This window comes from Tupaia chinensis, unplaced genomic scaffold (assembly GCF_000334495.1).
Source record: "Tupaia chinensis unplaced genomic scaffold, TupChi_1.0 Scaffold000539_1, whole genome shotgun sequence".
In the NCBI taxonomy this organism is placed as follows: Eukaryota; Metazoa; Chordata; class Mammalia; order Scandentia; family Tupaiidae; genus Tupaia; species Tupaia belangeri.
Window position 1 is genome coordinate 2567767 of NW_006160052.1, and position 18950 is coordinate 2586716.

General features: G+C 52.5%; 1 protein-coding gene across 2 annotated transcripts in view; it reads left to right on the forward strand.

Moving 5' to 3' along the window:
* The window catches only part of UBTD1 (ubiquitin domain containing 1), a 75425-nt gene that overhangs the window by 54106 nt on the left and 2369 nt on the right, over positions 1-18950 (forward strand). Inside the window, exons 1-2 of one of the 2 annotated variants that reach the window (XM_014591187.2) lie at positions 2844-2945; positions 16937-17164. In XM_014591187.2, coding sequence (XP_014446673.1) covers positions 2894-2945; positions 16937-17164 — 280 coding nt within the window. In that variant the 5' untranslated portion in view covers positions 2844-2893. Of the gene's footprint in view, positions 1-2843; positions 2946-16936; positions 17165-18950 lie in introns of those variants that run through there. The other variant, XM_006157336.3, reaches the window with a different exon arrangement.

Sequence of the window (18950 nt, forward strand, 5' to 3'; positions counted from 1 at the left end):
CCCAAGTTATACAGGCAAGTGGCAGAGCTGAGGGACGACCTCAGGCCTGGAATCTGAGGCTTTGGTAACCTGCTTGAACCGTTGCCCTGACTCCCGGCTAGGGCTGGGCCTCCGGACGCCAGCGTTAAGGAGACCAGGTGCAACCTGGAACAGCTCCCAGCCTGGCACAGAGGCTGACTCGCATGGCATTGGCCAGTGAATTCCTGGGGCGCCATGTGTGTTACGGGGGCTGGGCAGGGCCGGACAGGAGTGTCTTGGTGCGGCCTTCCTCCTGGGTTGGAGGCAGAGCTGGCTCTGTACTTGTCAGCTGTGGCGTACGTGTTGTGGGGTTCCATGGGGGTTCTTCTCACTGCCCTGGAAGTCAACAGACAGGCCAGGGTCTAGAGCAGGCAGTAGCTGGGAGTGAGAGGATGGAAACCACTCCCTGGGTCCCTGCCATGGCCCCAGGGTCTTTGAACTTTAGGACCCTCATCTTTAGAATGGGAGTCACGGGGCCAGCACGTGGAGTGCTGCATTCCCACGTGGCTGACTGTGGTTCGAGTCCCGGACCTGGAGGCTTACTTTCTCACTTTCTCTCTCTGTCTCTCACTCTATCCCTCTCTGGTCAAATTAAAATAAATAAGTAAATGGATAAAGTTAAATAAAATAATTTTTTTAAAAAAGTGGGAGTCACAATACTTGTCACACAAGGTGGTAAGGATTAAGTGAAATTAATTATGTAACAAGACTCTTTATAATCCTAAAACTAGTACATACATGACTAGTAATAATTGCTGCTGTTTTCAGGCTCCCACTTTGTGCCCTACACAGTACTGGTCACAGACACTGCGTCACAGTGTCTTGTTCGGCCTTCCAGCAGCCCTTCCCCAGGTGTGTATTATTTTCGTAATTGCCGGAGGGCACGTACACTCGCTGGAGGGAGAGGGGAGCAGGCACCCCTCCATAGGGCGTGCTCACGTGCAGTCCCTTCTCCGTGTCCCTGTCCTGTTGGGGCTCGGGGCACATACTAACACACACCCAGTGTGTTTTTCAAGAGTCTAGGGCCAGGAGCGTACCATGGTCGGCCATGTGGGATCGAGGCCACAGGGCCAGCCCCCAGGTGGATGTTGTTGCCCCCATTTTGTGGATGTGGGAACTGAGGTCCAGCTGCCCTGGGTCACATGTGGAGGGGCAGAGTCGAGAGTGAGCCCAAGGTCCTGTGGTCCCAGCGCAGCCTCTGTTCCACATCTGAGCCTGGAGGCTTACTTTCTCACTTTCTCTCTCTGTCTCTCACTCTATCCCTCTCTGGTCAAATTAAAATAAATAAGTAAATGGATAAAGTTAAATAAAATAATTTTTTTAAAAAAGTGGGAGTCACAATACTTGTCACACAAGGTGGTAAGGATTAAGTGAAATTAATTATGTAACAAGACTCTTTATAATCCTAAAACTAGTACATACATGACTAGTAATAATTGCTGCTGTTTTCAGGCTCCCACTTTGTGCCCTACACAGTACTGGTCACAGACACTGCGTCACAGTGTCTTGTTCGGCCTTCCAGCAGCCCTTCCCCAGGTGTGTATTATTTTCGTAATTGCCGGAGGGCACGTACACTCGCTGGAGGGAGAGGGGAGCAGGCACCCCTCCATAGGGCGTGCTCACGTGCAGTCCCTTCTCCGTGTCCCTGTCCTGTTGGGGCTCGGGGCACATACTAACACACACCCAGTGTGTTTTTCAAGAGTCTAGGGCCAGGAGCGTACCATGGTCGGCCATGTGGGATCGAGGCCACAGGGCCAGCCCCCAGGTGGATGTTGTTGCCCCCATTTTGTGGATGTGGGAACTGAGGTCCAGCTGCCCTGGGTCACATGTGGAGGGGCAGAGTCGAGAGTGAGCCCAAGGTCCTGTGGTCCCAGCGCAGCCTCTGTTCCACATCTGAGCTCTCTCCCAGCCCCACCCTGCCGGGTAACTCACCGAGCCAGCAGTGAGGGTATGGCTGTCATGGGGCCGGGCTGAGCAAGGTGCTCCTGCCAGGCCAGTCACCCAGGCCAGGCAGGGTGTGCCCTCCAGCAGCTGGAGGGATGGAGGGATGGAGGGATGGCCTCAGCTGCCCACGTGCCCCTGGCTGTGGGGGGACAGCCGGCTCCCTCCCCGCCCCAGGCTGGCAGGTAGTCCCATGGGACTGTGATTCAGCAGCACTGAGGAGGCAGGATTTTCCCTCTGTCAGGCTCCGAGCAGCTGGGGAGGAGGCGGGGAATTTCTTGGGAAATAGGACCCCTTTCCCTCTGCGCCTACTCACACACTTGCCTTAGGCTGCTCATTTTCTAGCCAGAGGGCTGTGGCTTGGCCTGGGAGGCTGAGTCCTTTGTGTCCCCATAGAAAAGGGCATCTGGGAGCTGGCCCTAGGCCGAGTAGGGGTGGAAAGAGGAAGAGTGAAGGGGCCTTCCTTGTTCCCAGGAGAGAGAGTGCGGCCGGCTGGCCCCACAGAGCCCAGCACCCTCTGGGCAGTGCAGCTGGGTCTCCCCAGGCAGAGGGTCCCCTGAGCCACCCACTTCTTGCCTTATGGCCAGGCTGGCTGCAAGCCTAGGAAGGGCTGTCCAGATGGTCCGCCTTGGACAACCATGGGGTGTTCCCTGAGCACCCCCTGCCAGGCCCTCTCAGAGGCCTGATTAGACACAGGCAGAGCAGCCAGCTAGGCTGAGTAGGCTGCTTCCAGTTCTCAGCCCTAGGTACTGGGATCACCTGGAGAGCTTGAACCCCACCCCCTCACCCTGAGCGCAGGCTCTAGAGCAGTTTAGGCAGGTTCCCGTGGGCACCCGCAGCCGCGCTCTGGGTAGGCCACTGCCTGCCACTCGAGGGCCTGCCCTCCAGGACAACAGTCAGGCTGCAAGGACAGCACAGCCTGCCCACAGGGGAGATGCACTTGAGGCAGCATGCCACTCCGGGCTGTGGGACGCCTGGCCCTACAGGTCAGAGAGGTGCCGGGGATGGGGCAGCCTGGTGGGATGGAGGGCTGGCCCCCCAGCCGTGCTTGGGAAGGAAACGGGAGGCTGCCAGCCTGACAGGGCTGGGTGGTGAGTCACGGCTCTCGGCGAGGAAAGGGAAGGGATGAGTCAGGCACAGCTGCCTGCAAGGCCTGAGCTGCCTGGGAGAAGGAACGTGCCCACGGAACGTGGGGAGTCCTCTGTTGCTCCCTAAACCAAACACCGTGGGCCTTGAGCTGGGCCACATGCAGTGTGGGGGCCCCGTCTCAGGAAGGCGGGCATCTCTGTGTGCACTTCGCTCTTGTCACAGGAACTCCCCGCAGCACTTGGTCATCTGTAAGGTGGTCAGAGGAGGCACTCGCAGGCCAGCTCCTTGACTGGCGGTTAAGGCAGCTGGATTCCCTGTGGCCAAGTGTGCAGTTTGAGTCCCATGACTGGGGGCTTGAAAAACATGCTGAATGCACGTGTGTGCATGCACAAAATCCAAAAAGGAAGGAGAGAGGGGTACAAATTGCTGTGTGACCATTCCTCATGAAGGGTGCTCTCTCCTCTCCCTCCCTTTCTGGCGCGTGCACATGCCCTCCGGCCCAAAAAGAAAAGGCATTTGCCCTTGGCAGTGCTTGGAGAGGTTACATGCAGTGCCTTGGGTCACACAGTGTGCGTCCGGATGTGCACTCAGGTCTCCTGACTCCAGGGCCACCCCACTGAAGACAGACCTAATAGAAAGATGATGTCTTAGAGCCCCTCGCCGGCTGTGGATGAGGTGACCAGTAGGGCTTGAGAGAAGTTGGAGCCGCAACCGGGGGAAGATTGCGGGATCTCCCGTGATTCCAGCAGACTTGCTGGAGCAGAGGGCTGGCGCTCAGGTGAGAGCCCTGCGGCTCTTGCAGCTGGGCAGACCACACCTGGGCTGGGCGGTCGGTGTGGTTAATTGAGAGGAGGGGAATGGGCATCTTTAGTCTGGAAGACAGCATAATGCCAACCAGCCCCATCCAGAGGTGGTTACTTGCTCTGTGCTGTCCCAGAGAGCAGACTCAGTGGGTTTCAGGTCAAAATGATAATGGTAATAACAAAAACAACTACCTTAGCAGTAGTACAGTTTGAACATCCCTAGTCCAAAATCATAAAATTCAAAAGGCTCCACAATCCAAAACTTCTGAGCACCAATGGGATGCCACGTGTGGACAATTCCAAACCTGACCTCATGTGACAGGTTGCGGTCAACCTGCAATACCATGCTACTACGTAAAGTTACCCTCAGGCCGTGTGTACAGGCTAAAGAAACACATGAATTCTGTGAAAAACCTGGGTCTCATCCCCAAGCTATCTCACTACGTATATGCAAATATTCCAAATCCAAAACTCTTACAGTCCCAAGCATTTGGGATTAGGGATACTCAACCTGGATGTACCTGCTCGAACATGCGCGTGTGTCTGTGCGTGAGGAAGCCAGAGTCCTCCCCAGCTGTCCGTTCAGTCGATTTGTTAGATGGCACGTACTCCATGGTGACTTTTTGGTCAACCACAGAACACACAGAAATCATGACGTTGCTGTTCTCAGAGCGTATCCTCATTGTTAGGCGCCACGTGACTAATCGATTGTGTGTGTGTGTGTTCCTTCAATCTTCCCAGCCTCCCTGAGAGGCGGGACTGTGACCGCCCTACATCTCAAAACAGAAAGCTCAAGGCATTTGTCAAGGTCGCTTAGTTAAAATGAAGGCGCCGGTGCACAAACCCGGGTCCGTCTGACTCTAGAACCTGCTCTAGGCCTGCCGTTTGGCGCCTTGAAGGGAACTCCTCTCTGTCGGTTTCCATCACCCTGCTCGAAAGGGGCTTCCTTGTGGCATAGCGAACACGTGGCTTGGGACGTGCAACTGCTGGTCCCAAAGTCAGGGCAACTGCATTTCCGTACGTAGTGATTTCCTTTCACTTCATTACTCAGCGTCACTACCAGTCACTGCAGCTCCTGCCTGAGAGCGCTGGACAAGGTGGTCCCATGAGGTGGGAGTTACGGCTCCCTTTACAGATGGGAATACTGAGGCTGAGAGGCTGAGGTGGTCCAGGCCACGTTCACGAAGTGGCCCGTAGCCAGAGGGAGCCTCCCCTGTCATTGCTGAAGCCCGAGTGCGAGGACCCAGATTGCAGAGAGAGGCTACGGGGTCTTCACTCATAACAACCCGAAGTCTAGGATGCCTGCAAACGAGTGTCATCAAGTTTCCCTCTCGAGCTGCCAACACTGGAACCGCGCATGTTCAGGCCTGGACTCTGGGTGCACTTGGAACAAACACATCAGGACCCGGCAGAGATGAGGGCGTGTTCATGGAAAGGGAGGAGTGGGCTGCAGTATTTAAGAAAAAAATTAAAAAGCGCGTGAACATAAGACGAGAAGGTGGTACCTTCCCCAACACCTGATATTTATCTCCATGGGCAAAGCCCAGGATTCCCCTCATGCCCACCAGGAGAGGGGCTGTTGGACCCTGAGGGCTTGGATTCTGTTTGCAGTCTAGATCAGACAGGCTAGTTTTCCTTCAGGAAATGGGTCGGGAGGTCATTGGCCAGCACCCAGCCCTGTAGTAACACCCATTCCCTGACCTGGCCTGATGTGGGCTGGCGGTGTAGACCAGAGAGCAGAGAAAGCCTGCTTCCCTGAGCACAGCCCAGCCCAGCCCAGGGGAACGAGGACACTGTGTGCAGCACAGCGAAGGCACACCCCCGCGTCCACACCCACACTGCCCAGCTCCCCAGCTCCGAGGCCGCTCGTAGGTCTGTTTGTTTTGGCTTCTGTTCCCCCACCATGCAGGTTCTGGGCCCTCCTGGCACTAGATTTGGGTGTGCAGCCCCACGTCCTCCAGCAGCTTCTGCACCCTATGCCTTGTGGCCGGATTTGTCCCCCGGACTCCCACCTCTGCCCCCACCCCTTCTTCCACCTCCCCCTGCTGTTGAGTGAGATTTGAGTACAGCACGGCCTCCCGCTGCTCTTGCTGCACATGTGTGTGCGTGCACCCACCATCCCACCTCCCCTCTGACCTGTCTCTCCCCTCTCCAGCTCCTGCTTTTCCTAAACTGCCTGCTCACTTCATCCACGCAGGCGTGGGGCCACAGGTACTGAGCCCCCTCACCGACCTGTCCCTGGGTGTGGAAGATGCACTGGAGGCAGTCCACCCTTGGGCAGACCCAAGCTGGGGACCATCTTGGTCATGAACGGGCTCCCAGAGGAAGGGGCTGCTCTACTCCTCCTCCTCTACAGGATCACCTGGGACCATGCAGTTTAGGAAGCCCGGCATGTCACCTAGCAACCAGCTCCATCCCTTTCCCTCCCTGCACCTGGGACTGAGGCTCAGGGGACTGACTGCCAGGCGCTGCAGAAGCCCCAGCTGGGGAGAGCAGGCAGCACTTTCCCCTCACAAGTTACTCAGGCTCCAAGGGTCAACCCAGGCCAAGTCAGCTGTAATACCGCACTTCCTGAGGGATTCCCGGGCGCTGCTTCCCTGGGCGCTGCTTCCCTGGCTGCACCCTCCTGGGTGGGCTGATCCTTCTAGAGCCTGATGTTCTTTCTGACCGCTTATCCTGTCTGCCAAGTGGGGTGCCACAGCCCACCTGCATTCCCTGGCCACTGGGATGGGGCGAGGAGGGCAGAGTCAAACTGCATCCCCGCAGAGGGCCCTTGCTGCCCTTGGTGTTAGGATGCGGGAGGCTCTTGTTCCTGCCTTCTCATCCCTGACTCCAGCCAGAGCAAGCCCAGACTTGTCACATAATCGGCTTCTGGGGAAGACTCTGCGGCCCCATCCCTGGGGCAGGGGCCTAGGAGTGGAGCTGGTAACGTGTGGAAGTGGCTTCAGGACTGTTGTATGTATACACAGGCCGTCTCCTGGCTTGGGTGGATTGATTGTCTGGGGAATCTCTGCTCCCTTCCACTGGTCTCAGGCTCGTGTCACATCCCAGTGGCTCAGTCATCCCAGTCCCTGAAGCCACCGTAAAGATCTCCTGGGGTCTGAGACCACACAGGGAAGGGAGGGGGCCAGACAGTGACAGTGCTGATGCAGTGCTCTGTGGGCTGACCCACCCAGGTGGGCACCTGGAGGGCTCCTTGAACATGCCAGGCGCCTGTGCATGGGGGTGGGGGTGTCTGAAGCTAGGAGAAGCTCGCGTTAGGAAGACGGTCGGAGTGCCAGACGTCTATGTCTGTCATTCTCTGTCTCCGTTGCTTTTACACATGAAGGAAATAAAAGAAAAAGTGAAGGGACTGCCGGGCTTGTCCCCCTGGAGATCTGTACCCTGTTCCCCCTGCCCACCACAGTTGCTGTCAGCTGTACCTGTGCCCCTCCAGCAGTGCCCACCCTGTCCATGGTGCACCTGTCAGGTCTGTTCTCAACGTAGCAGGTCTGCGCTGAGCTCCCGTGTGGGGCCGGGTGTGCCGCCAGGCACTGGAATGCTCAGAGAGGCGGCCAGGGCACATCCTTCCTCGCTCTCGGTGTGGTCACTGCAGAGCAGTGTGAGCAGGGGCCACACACTCAGGGGCACGCCAACTCCAGGAAAGTGCAGAGGACCGCATTTTCCCTCCCACTCTCTCAGCACCCTCCCTTGGGGGATCGGATCGCCAGACACCATTCATTATCAAGGCCAAACCACAGCGTCCACCATTATTATCCTCTCCCAGCCCAGATGTGGGGCCTCTTGCCATCTTCCCCGCCCTGCTCCAAGTCAGCTCATGTTAGAGACCACCGGCAAACCCCTTTGTGTTAAGGGGTGGGTCAGTGTTTCTACTTGTTTCGCTGTACTCAACAAGAGGTTCTTAAATCGGGCCCAAGGACCAATTCAGTGGCTTTGAGGTGGGCCCTGCAAAACCTGCCTTTTAACTGAGCACTCCAGGAGGCCCTAGAACAGGGGCTTTTGGGGGCAACTGTTTGAGACCCCAGCTGTGCTCAGACATGAACATACATTCTCAACTCAATCACAAAGCCCTGTTGCTGGTTCCTGCTCACCCAGAAAACCCGCTGCTTTTCTGTGATATTTCGCCCTGTCACTTGGTTATGTGGGTGGTAAACCTTGACTACAGAGCAATCTTTTGGGGGTCAACAGGTGGTGGTGTGGTTACAACGCTGGACTTCCACAGGGCCTACCGAGGTTCGAGTCCCGGACCCAGCAGCTTGAAGCATGCCAGGCATGAGTGTGCGCATGCCCAAAATCTCAGGAAGAGAGTGGAGGAGCAGGGGCTGAGGCATGGCCATCCTCACTGTCTCTCTCTGTCTTTCCTTCCCAGGGAGTGCACACACCCTATGGCAAAAACCTTCAAAACGAAAAAAAACAGAAAGCCAGAGTGATGTTTTGTTTTGTTTTGTTTTTGCTTGTCTGGGAAAGACTTTATTTATTTTTAAAATTTTATTTATTCATTCATTTATTTTAATTTGACCAGAGAGACACACAGAGAGAGAAAGTGAGAAAGCAAGCCACCAGGTCCAGGACTCAAACCGTGGTTGACCATGTGGGAGTGTCCAGCACCTTAACCACATGCTGGTTCCCAGATGTTTTGTTAGTTTTAAAGTCTGTCTTCCCCAACTCATTCCAGATAGATGGACATCTCTGTCCCGTCTTTGACCTGAAGCCTGCCTAGGAGAGGTTTGGCCATGAGATGCTTCTGCTGCTGAAAGCGGCAGAGTGTCCTTACCCTGGACAAAGCCGCCCGCGTCCCAGAGGCCGTGGGCTTTGCGCCTCCCAGCTCACAGTCCTGCTGAGCTCCCCAAACCCTGAGTACTTTCCCAAAGCTGTTGCTGGGACCCCCTGTGCTCCTACCTTAGAAATTTCCATGTACTATTCTTCTAAGGGAGCACATTCTTGTATAAATGTGGAAAATGGAAGCCCCAAATCCCAAAATCATTGGCAACCACTGATCAAATATAACCACTGTTGACTTTTTTTTTTTTTTCAGGTTTTTGCCATGAAACACCTGTACTCACGAGAGAGAAGAGAGACAGAGACAGTGAGAGGGAAAGTGAGAAATCATCCTCTACAGAGGATGGCCAGTCAGGAGTCCCTTCTCCTTCAGTCTCTTCCTGGGATTTTGGGAGTGTGCACACATGCCCACCATGATTTTCAATCTACCAGCTCCAGGACTCAAATCACATGTGGGACTCCAGGGCCTTAACCACCATGCCACCTGCTGGCTCCACCACTGTGGACATTTTTTATGTGAATCCTAAGTCTTTTTAATACACTAGAGGCTTCAAAAATGTTTGTGGAGCGCTGCGATGGTTAAGGGCTGTGCATCGGGAGCTGGATGCCACATGGAGCATTGTAGTTCGAATCCTGGTGCCAGCAGCCTGGAGAACATACCAAGGGCATTTGCACACGTGCCCAAATCCTGACAGGATGGAGAAATGGAGGCAAAAGGATCGCAGCATAACCACGTCCCATTTGGTGGTTGGGGGAGTGTGTTTGTGTGTACACATGCATGCATGCATGCACTCTCAGACCACCCACCTCCTGCCCCAAAGAGTACCTGCACCCCTGGCAATGAAAAAAATGTTAATTGGAAAATGGAATTAAAGTATGAGTTTATTTTTGTGCAAAAAATGAAATCTATGCATAGTTTTATAACATGCATTCTCCCCTGAATTTTTCGAAGGCCCCTCGTATTTTAATGTTATATACATTTTTAGGAGCAGGAGCTGGACCACAGAGCATGTGCTGTTCTGGAACTTCCCCTGCTGTGCTGTCCCATGGCCACATCCCGTGTTACTTAGCATCTGTCCTTGCTGTCACAGAGAGGCACGCGAGGCTGCGCGTGGACGCAGGTTTCATGCACCTTTCTCCTGATGGTGTGCATTTAGGTGGTTTCTGGCTTCCCGCTCTGAAAACCAGGCCAAGCAGGGCCAGCTGGGTTTCACATGGCCAACTACATGATTTGAGTCCTGGACCCAGGGCTTGAAAAACAGACCAGGCATGTACGCAGGTGTGCTCAAAATCCTGAGAAGAGACTGCAGGAGAAGGGACTGTGGCATGCCCATCCTCTCTGTCCCTCTCACTCTCGCTCGCTGTCTCTAGCAAGTGCATGTGCCCTATAGCAAATTAAAAGGAAAGAAAACATACTGAGTTAGACAGCTTTATAGGTAAATCACCACTCATTCTTAGAATAAATTCTTAGGAACCAAACAGCGGAGGCAAAGAGGTGTATATTTTGAAATTTTTTTGTTCCATACCAGTTTCCCCCAGAAATTTGTATGTACGTATTTATTTATTTATTTATTTATTTATTTTTGGAGAGGTTTTTGCTATAGGGCACGTGCGCTTGCCAGACAGAGAGAGACAGAGAAATAGAAAGCGGGAAATCACCCCCCAGGGGGGATGGCCACGCCGCAATCCCTTCTCCTCCATTCTCCTCTCGGGATCTTGGGCACGCACGCACACGCGCCTGGTGTGAGTTTTAAACCACCGGGTCCAGGACGCAAACCATGGTCGACTACGTGGGAGTCCAGTGACATAGCCATTACACTAACTGCTGGTCCCCCTCCCCCAGAAGTTTGTACCAGTTATGCTGCATGAGTATTCTCACTCTTTCGTTCCAAGTTATTTTTGACTCACCTAATTATAAGACGTTTAAGTAAATGAAATTAAAATGTTCATCACCAATTTGCTATGTGCTTCGACGAAAAGCTCTCCTCTCTATTTTTGTATCTGTGTCTGAGATCGTGAGCACGGCATGGAGGCTCCAGACATTTGGGCATGCCTCTCTGCCCTCCTCTCCGGGCTCGCCATAGGGCCTGGGGAACTTCTCTGGGTGCTTCTGTGGTCCGTTTGACCCACCGAGGAGGGAGCCGGCGCTGGCCGAGGGCGCTTCGGCTGCCCTCTGCTGGCTCCCAGGTGCGTTGACAGCGGAGAGGGGAATGCTGGCTGTTCTCGCTGTAGCTCTCACTGTCACTGCCTGCCCTGGCCCCTGTCCTGCCCACCACCACGCACTTATTTTAACCGAAAAGCTTTGCATGAACGTGGGGATTTTTAAGCCATTGTATCCTGGGGTCACTGCAGATGCCGTTCATATTGACAGGCTCACACAGGAGGTCTGTCCGTGGTTGAGAAGTTTGAAAATGATAGCCAAGCCAGCTGCCGTCTGTGGGGAGGTGACCCTGGAGGCTGCTTCCAGACGAACTCTGGAGGTTTGTGAGCAAAGGCAGCCTCCCCCAGGAGCCATGTGTGACTTCCTGAGGCAACGACTTTGAAAGGGGCCACCATGGAGCTGGATTTATTTTACGATCAGTTCTTCTCAAGAGGGAGGGAGATGAGTGTCCCATGAGTACAGCTCCCATGTTGTTGGGGTCACGGCTTCAGTTGTCGTGAGCAGAGCCGAGGGAAAAAGTCCCAAAGCCTAGTCTTTTTCTTTTTCTAGGTACTCTATCATTTTTGGGGGCGGGGGTGTGGGAGATTTTTACTGTAGGGCGCTTGTGCTTGCAAGAGAGGGAGAGAGAGACAGACAGAAAATGAGAAATCACTCCCCAAGGGGGATGGCCATGCCACAATCCTTTCTCCTCCATTCTCTTCTCAGGATTTTGGAAACGCATGCACACATGCCCCATGTGTTTTAAGCCACTGGGTCCGGGACTCAAACCACGATCGACTATGTGGGAGTCCAGTGATGTAAACCATTATGCCATCTGCTGGTCCTGGCCCTATCTAATTTTACAAATCTGTTCATTAGGAGCTGACAAGTGGTGTAGTGGCTAAGGCACTGGACTCCCACATGGCCTGCTGTGGTTCAAGTCCCAGACCTGGCGACTTGCTTTCTCACGTTCCCTCTCTTGGTCAAATTATTGGGTCATTAAAAAAGTCATAACATCAGGACCAGCAGTTATGTAATGACTATGTCGCCGGAATCCTGGACCCGGTGACTTAAACTCACGCCGGGTGCGTGTGTGTGCATGCCCACAATCCCAAGAGGAGAGTGGAGGAGAAGGGATTGCGGCATGGCCATTCCCCTGGGGGGTGATTTCTCCCTTTCTGTCTCTCTGTCTCTCTCTATCTTTCTGGTGAGCGCACACGCCCTATAGCATAAATAAATAACCTCCCCCCAAAAAGTCATAATATATTTTTCTCTTTTTTTTGGGGGGGGGCGGAGAGCAGAGGTTTTTGCTATAGGGGAAATCACCCCCCAGGGGGGATGGCCACACCATATTCCCCTCTCTTCCATTCTCCTCTCAGGATCTTGGGCATGCACGCACACATGGCCAGCATGAGTTTAGGCCACCAGGTCCAGGACTTGAACTGTGGTCAGCTACGTCCAGCGATGTAGCCATTATGCCACCTGCTGGTCCCCATAACATGTTTCTCTATGCAAAAATGCAGCATGACTTTTCCAATGACCCGATAAAAATAGTAGTAGGGGCCAGCAAGTGGCGTGGTGGTTAAGGCACTCTCTCTCTCTGTGTTTTTCTCTGGTGAAATTAAAAAGTAATAATAAATAAGGGGCCAGGAGGTGGCTTGGTGGTTAAGGGCACTGAACTCTCACATGGCTAACTGTGGTACAAGTCCCAGACCTGGTGGCTTGCTTTCTCAGGTTCCTTCTCTCTCTCTCACTGTCCCTCTCTGGTCAAATTTAAATAAATAAGTAAATTAGTTAATTAAATAGAATTAAAAACAATTATTTAAAAAAGTAGTGAAATGTTTAAGAAGTAGTAATAAAAGAATTCTTTTAAAACTAATAATAAATAGGGAACCAGCAGTTAGCGTAATAGCTATGTCGCTGGACTCCCACGTAGTCGACCGCGGTTCGTGTCCCGGACCCGGTGGCTTAGAACTCACGCCGGGCGCGTGTGCGTGCGTGCCCAAGATCCCGAGAGGAGAATGGAGGAGAAGGGATTGCGGCGTGACCATCCCCCCTGGGGGGTGATTTCTCGCTTTCTGTCTCTATGTCTCTCTCTGTCGGTCTGGCGAGCGCACGCGCCCTACAGTGAAAATCTCTCCAAAAAAAAAAAAAAAACTAATAATAAATAGGTACCAGCAGTTGATATAATGGCTATGTTGCTGAACTGCCATGTAGTCAACCGTGGTTCAAGTCCCAGACCCGGTGGCTTAAACTCACACTGGCTGCATGTGTGTGTGTGCCCAAGATCCCGAGAGGAGAATGGAGGAGAAGGGATTGCGGCGTGGCCATCCCCCCTGGGGGTGATTTCTCGCTTTCTGTCTCTCCGTCTCTCTTCTTTCTGGTGAGCACACACATCCTATAGCAAATAAATATAAAAAAACCTCTCCAAAAAACCAAAACTTAATAATAAATAAAATTGAATAAAAAATGGTTCTTAAAAAGTTATTTATGATAGAGCATGTGCGCCTGAGAGGGAAGGGCAGGAGGTACACACTGTGGGCACCGCCCGCAGAGAGTGGTCCCGCCATGACCCCCTTCCCCAGCAGGGCAGATCGGGCACGTGCACGTGTGCCCTGTGTTTCAGGCTGACCGGCTTGGGGATGAGAACCTCGGTCTCCAGGTGGGATGCCGCTCTGCTGAGCAGCGCGTCAGCACTACCGCTGCCAGCCCAGAGCCTGTCCGAGTGTACACTGATGCCGTGCGCTATCCCCGCCCTCGCCCTCAGCCGGCCGGGAGTGGCCTTTGGTGGTCCCTGCCGTCCGCTCGTGCTAGGAGCAGTGGCAGCGGAAGGGGGGAGGCTGCGAAGCTGTCGGAATTGGTTCCAGGGGCTAAAAGGCCACTGAGTGGAGGGGCAGAAACGCCGTGCCCAGGGGTCCTGCGGTGGATCCCAGCTCTCGGTAGGGAGTCACCGCCCCTGGAGAACCCTGGAGGGAAGATCCTGCGTCGTTGCAGAGCAGAGCCACCTCCTTGGCTGAGACGAAACTTCTCCAGGTCAGGTTTCACCAAAAAAACCCATGTGGGCGAAACCGTGACCCGTTTCTTCAGTGCCTCTTCTCTCTTTCGCACTGAAGCCTTTGATTGATCTGGTTTTGGTTTTCGTGGCTGGTGTTGCATGTTTTTCTCAGTGGAAAAGCGGTACCCCGCCACCACTGAGGAAGTAGCCGTGTCCCAGCCCTGTCCGCTCAGCAGCGCTCTCTCACTGGGACTTTGGGTGTGTGCCCTCCTCTGTTTCTGGCCCCCTGCTGTGTTCCCTCGGCCACGTGTCTGTCCTGGTCCCTGTCTCAGTGGCTGTAGCTTTACTGTGAGCATCAAGCCTCACTCTTCTTTAGGACTATCTTGATTCTTCCATGTAAATTTTAGAATCAGCTCACCAGGTTCCTTAGAGGAAAAACTCCCAGCTAGGAATCTGTCGGAATCACAGTAAATTTGCAGACAAGTTCAGGAGAGAATGAACGTCCTCGTGATCTCTGAGTATTGCTCTATCCCCAGTCTTACTATCGCATCCTCCTGGAAATTCTGATGGAAGATGTTAGACCATCTGGGCTAGCCAGTGGTGCAGTGTTAAGGCAGCTGGATCTCACTTGTCTAGCTGTGTAGTTCAAATCCCAGACCCAGAGGCTCGAAAAACACACCAGGCACATGTGCTTGCATGCTCAAAATCCTAAGTGAGAAATAGAGGAAAGAGATTGCAGTATGGTCATCCCTCCTGCAGGGGGTGCTCCTCTCCCTCTCTCTTTCGCTCACTCTGCCTCTCCAGTGAGTGCACGTGCCCTATTGCAAAAACTTTTAAAAAGGCCATCTGAATTTCAGTTGTTGTAATTTTCATTTCTAGAAGTTCTGTATTCTTTTAAAATCTGCTTGGTCATTTTTCATAATTTCTTATTCCTGATTTATATATACGTACATTTTTAAAGAATTATTTTGTTTAACATTATTTATTTACTTATTTTTCAATTTGACCAAAGAGGGACAGAGCGAAAGAGAGAGAGTGGGAAAGTGAGAAAGCAAGCTGCCAGGTCCAGGACTCGAACCATGGTTGGCCATGTAGGAGTCCAATGCCATTAACTACCACACCATTTGCCAGCCCCTTTTCTTATTTTGAGATGTTATTTTTTTGCCATAGTGCACATGTGGTTGCCAGAGAGAGAGACTGAAAGTGAAAAATCACCCCCTAGGGGTGATGGCCATGCCTCAACCACTTCTCCATTCTCCTGAGGTCTTGGGCATACACGCACATGCACCCAGTGTGATTTTCAAGTCACTGGGTCCAAGTCTCAAACCATGGTCAGCCATGTGGGAGTCCAGCGACGTAACCACTACACCATCTGACAGCCCCTCCTTAAATTCCATTTGTTATTATTATTTTTTCAATTTCGCCAGAGAGAGACAAAGAGAGAGAGAGAAAGGGAAAAAGAGAAAGCAAGTCACCAGGTCTGAGACTCAAACCGCAGTCAGCCCACGTGGGAATCCAGCGCCTTTAACCACCACGCCTTTGGGTGCTTCTGCCCTCAGTCTTGACTAAGGAATGGAGTTGCCATGGAAGTCGCTTGGAGCTGGGTAACGAGAAAAATGACATTTCACAGAACTGTTTTCTTCTTCAGATGCTCCAGGAAGATTTTGCTTCCTGGTTGGTTATGATTTTAAAAAAACATTCTCTTGGCCAGCAGGCAGAGTAGTGGTTTAAGTGCTGGACTCCCACATGGCTGACCACGGTTCAGGTCCTGGACTTGGCAGCTTGCTTTCTCACTTTCCTTTTCACTGTCTCTCTGGTCAACTTCAATAAATAAATAAAACAATGACAATTAATAAAATTAAATAATTCTTAAAAAGATAAACCATTCTGGTGGGAACCAGCAGTTAGCGTAATGGCTATGTCGCTGGATTCCCATGTAGTCGACCGTGGTTCACGTCCCGGACCCGGTGGCTTAAACTCACGTCGGGCATGTGTGCGTGCATGCCCAAGATCCTGAGAGGAGAATGGAGGAGAAGGGATTGCAGCGTGACCATCCTGCCTGGGTAGTGATTTCTTGCTTTCTGTCCCTCTGTCTCTCTCTGTCTGTCTGGAGAGCGCACGTGCCCTATAGTGAAAATCTCTCGAAAAAGAAAAAAAAAATTAAAACTCTATACTTTTACATCAGATGGAAAGCTAGTAGCTACATGTGTATGAAATAAAGTTGTATATTGGCATGAAAATATCTTAAGTCCTTTCTGGAGCAAGAAATATAAAGGAAGAACGTTAGTACGAGCTCACGTGTGTGAGGAAGTGGGGAGAGGAGACGGCGGGAAGTGTCTGGAGGTTAACAGTGGTCATCTCAGAGTGGGGGCGGCCATTATCCCCCGTGGCAGCAGGTGCAGGTGGCAGTCAGAGCCAGGGTCTCACATTGAGCTGGTGCCTGTGTGGCCTTAGACCAAGCACAAACTAGCCCTTTTTTGTTTCTTTATTGTTGGGTTGTTTTGAGGATCAAATGAATAACAAGTCTCAAAAGCCAGCCTGTGACCTGGGACACATTGGCTCTGTGAATAGTGACGGTTATTATTTTTATGCATCTGCTATCTTTCCAGATCATTTCATACAGAACATGCTCTGCTTTGTAATCAAAGAAAGTAAAACTAAAACTTTTTAAAATTAGAGACCAGCAGTTGGCGTGATGGCTATGTCAGTGGACTTCCATGTAGTCGACCACGGTTTGAGTCCTGGACCCGGTGGCTTAAAACTCAGCCAGGTGTGCGTGCGTGTCCAAGATCCCGAGTGGAAAATGGAGGAAAAGGGATTGCGGCATGGCCATCCCCCCGGGGGGTGATTTTTCTCTGTTTCTCTGTCTTTCTGGCAAGAGCACGAGCCCTATAGCAAAATCCTCCCCAAAAAAAAAAAAAAAATACAACCTGTTAAAATTAAAACAACAAAAGCAAGGGCAATACACATGTGGCCCACAGAACTCCTTTACCTCAGGGTTGGGGGTGCGGGATTCCTGGACTGTCCCCTGCTGTTGAAGAAGGGCTCCACGTGGGAGCCAGCACAGCAGGGTGGCGGCAGCCCAGGGTCTGGCCTGGGGAGGGCAGGGGCTGGGAGAGGGCTTGGGTCAGAGTGGTTTTAGAGATGCTGAGCTGGCCCTGTCCTGCCCAGGACGCAACGAGCCCCTGAAGAAGGAGCGGCTCAAGTGGAAGAGCGACTACCCCATGACTGATGGGCAGCTGCGCAGCAAACGGGATGAGTTCTGGGACACAGCACCCGCCTTCGAGGGCCGCAAGGAGATCTGGGACGCCCTCAAGGCTGCCGCCTATGCTGCAGAGGCCAACGACCACGAGCTGGCTCAGGCCATCCTGGATGGGGCCAGCATCACCCTGCCTCACGGTAAGTGAGCGGGCCCGGGCTTTCCCGCCTAGTTCCCCTGGAACTAGGGGTCACTGTCACAGTGTAGGGGTGGAAGCCATGTGTCAGGAGTCTCTGTCCAAGCTGGTGGGGTGGGGGCGTCACTGTTCATGCAGCAGTCCTCACTGAGCATGGGCCAGGAGTGTGGATGGGAAGTGAGACACAGTCACCCCTTCCCCTCCCCAAGAAGGGATGGAAATACAGTAGGGGCCCTTGAAGCAGTGCAAGCTAAAGGCTGCTCGGGGTTGGGCTGGCCCAGTGGCCTAGTGGTTAAGGAAACTGGGACCCATGGCCAGCTGCATGGTTCAAGTCCCCGCCCAGCAGCTTAAAAAGCACCATGGGCACTTATACATGTCCCAGATCCTGACAGGATAAGAGGGTCAGCAGGTAGCATGATAGTTGAGGCAGCTGGACTCCCTCATGGCTGACCACAGTTCAAGTCCTGGAACTGGCAGCTTGCTTTCTCACTTTCCTTCTCTCTGGTCAACTTCAAAAAAATAAAAATAAAATAAAATAATGACAATGAATAAAATTAATTAAAAATAATTCTTTAAAAAAAGAAAGAAATTGGGACCAGCAGTTAGCATGATGGCTATGTCGCTGGACTCCCATGTAGTCGACCGTGATTCAAGTCCCGGACCCGGTGGCTTAAACTCACTCCGGGCCTGTGTGCGAGCATGGCCATCCCCCCTGGGGGGTGATTTCTCACTTTCTGTCTCTCTGTCTCTCTGTGTCTTTCTGGCAACTGCACGCACCCTATAGCAAAAACCTCTCCAAAAAAAAAAGGAAAGAAATGGAGGGACCAGCAGTTGGCATAATGACTATGTCGCTGAACTCCCATGTAGTCGACCGCGGTTCGAGTCCCAGACCCAGTGGCTTAAACTCACACCGGGTGCGTGTGCCTGCATGCCCAAGATCCTGAGAGGAGAGTGGTGGAGAAGGGATTGCAGCGTGGCCAACCCCTCCTGGGGGGGGGTGATTTCTTACTTTCTGTCTCTCTGTCTCTCTCTTTCTGGTGAGTGCAGGCACCCTGTAGCAAAAACCTCTCCAAAAAAAAAAAAAAAGAAAGAAAGAAAGAAATGGAGAAGGGACCGTGGCATGACCGCATCTCATTGGGGGTGGCTTCTTCCTCTCTCTCTCTCTCTCTTTGCTAAATGCCCATGCCCTCTAGCTAATTTGGGGGGTGGGGAGTCATGCTTAGGAAATTTCGGGGTCCCAGGACATCTGAGCACTGACTCTGCTGGGTTACCATGTGGTGGGCAGTGAACTAGAAGCTTCCTTTGCATTATCTCATCTGAGTTCATAGCAGCCGTACAGGACTGTGCGGAGGGTAGCAGTGAGACTCTAGAGTCATAGACCTGGTTTGTTTTTTTCCTTCCAGAGAGATTTTTTTAGCTATAAGGCATGTGTGCTCACCAGAGAGGCAGAGAGACAGAAAGCAAGAAATCACCTTCCAGGGGGAATGCCCGTGCTGCAATCCCTTCTCCTGCACTCTCCCCTCAGGATTTTGGGCACGCACACACACGTGCCCAGTGTGAGTTTTAAGCCACCAGGTCTGGGACTCAAACCACACAGTCAACTGTATGAGAGTCCAGTAATGTAACCATTGTGCTATCTGCTGTTCCCTCCATAGACCTGGGTTTTGTTTTGTTTTGTTTTTTGTTTTTTGTTTTTAATTTTTATTTATTATTCAATTTAATGCCACGCAACAGAGTGAGAAAGCCACCAGATAGATCATGGTTGCCCACGTGGGAGTCCAGCATCTTAA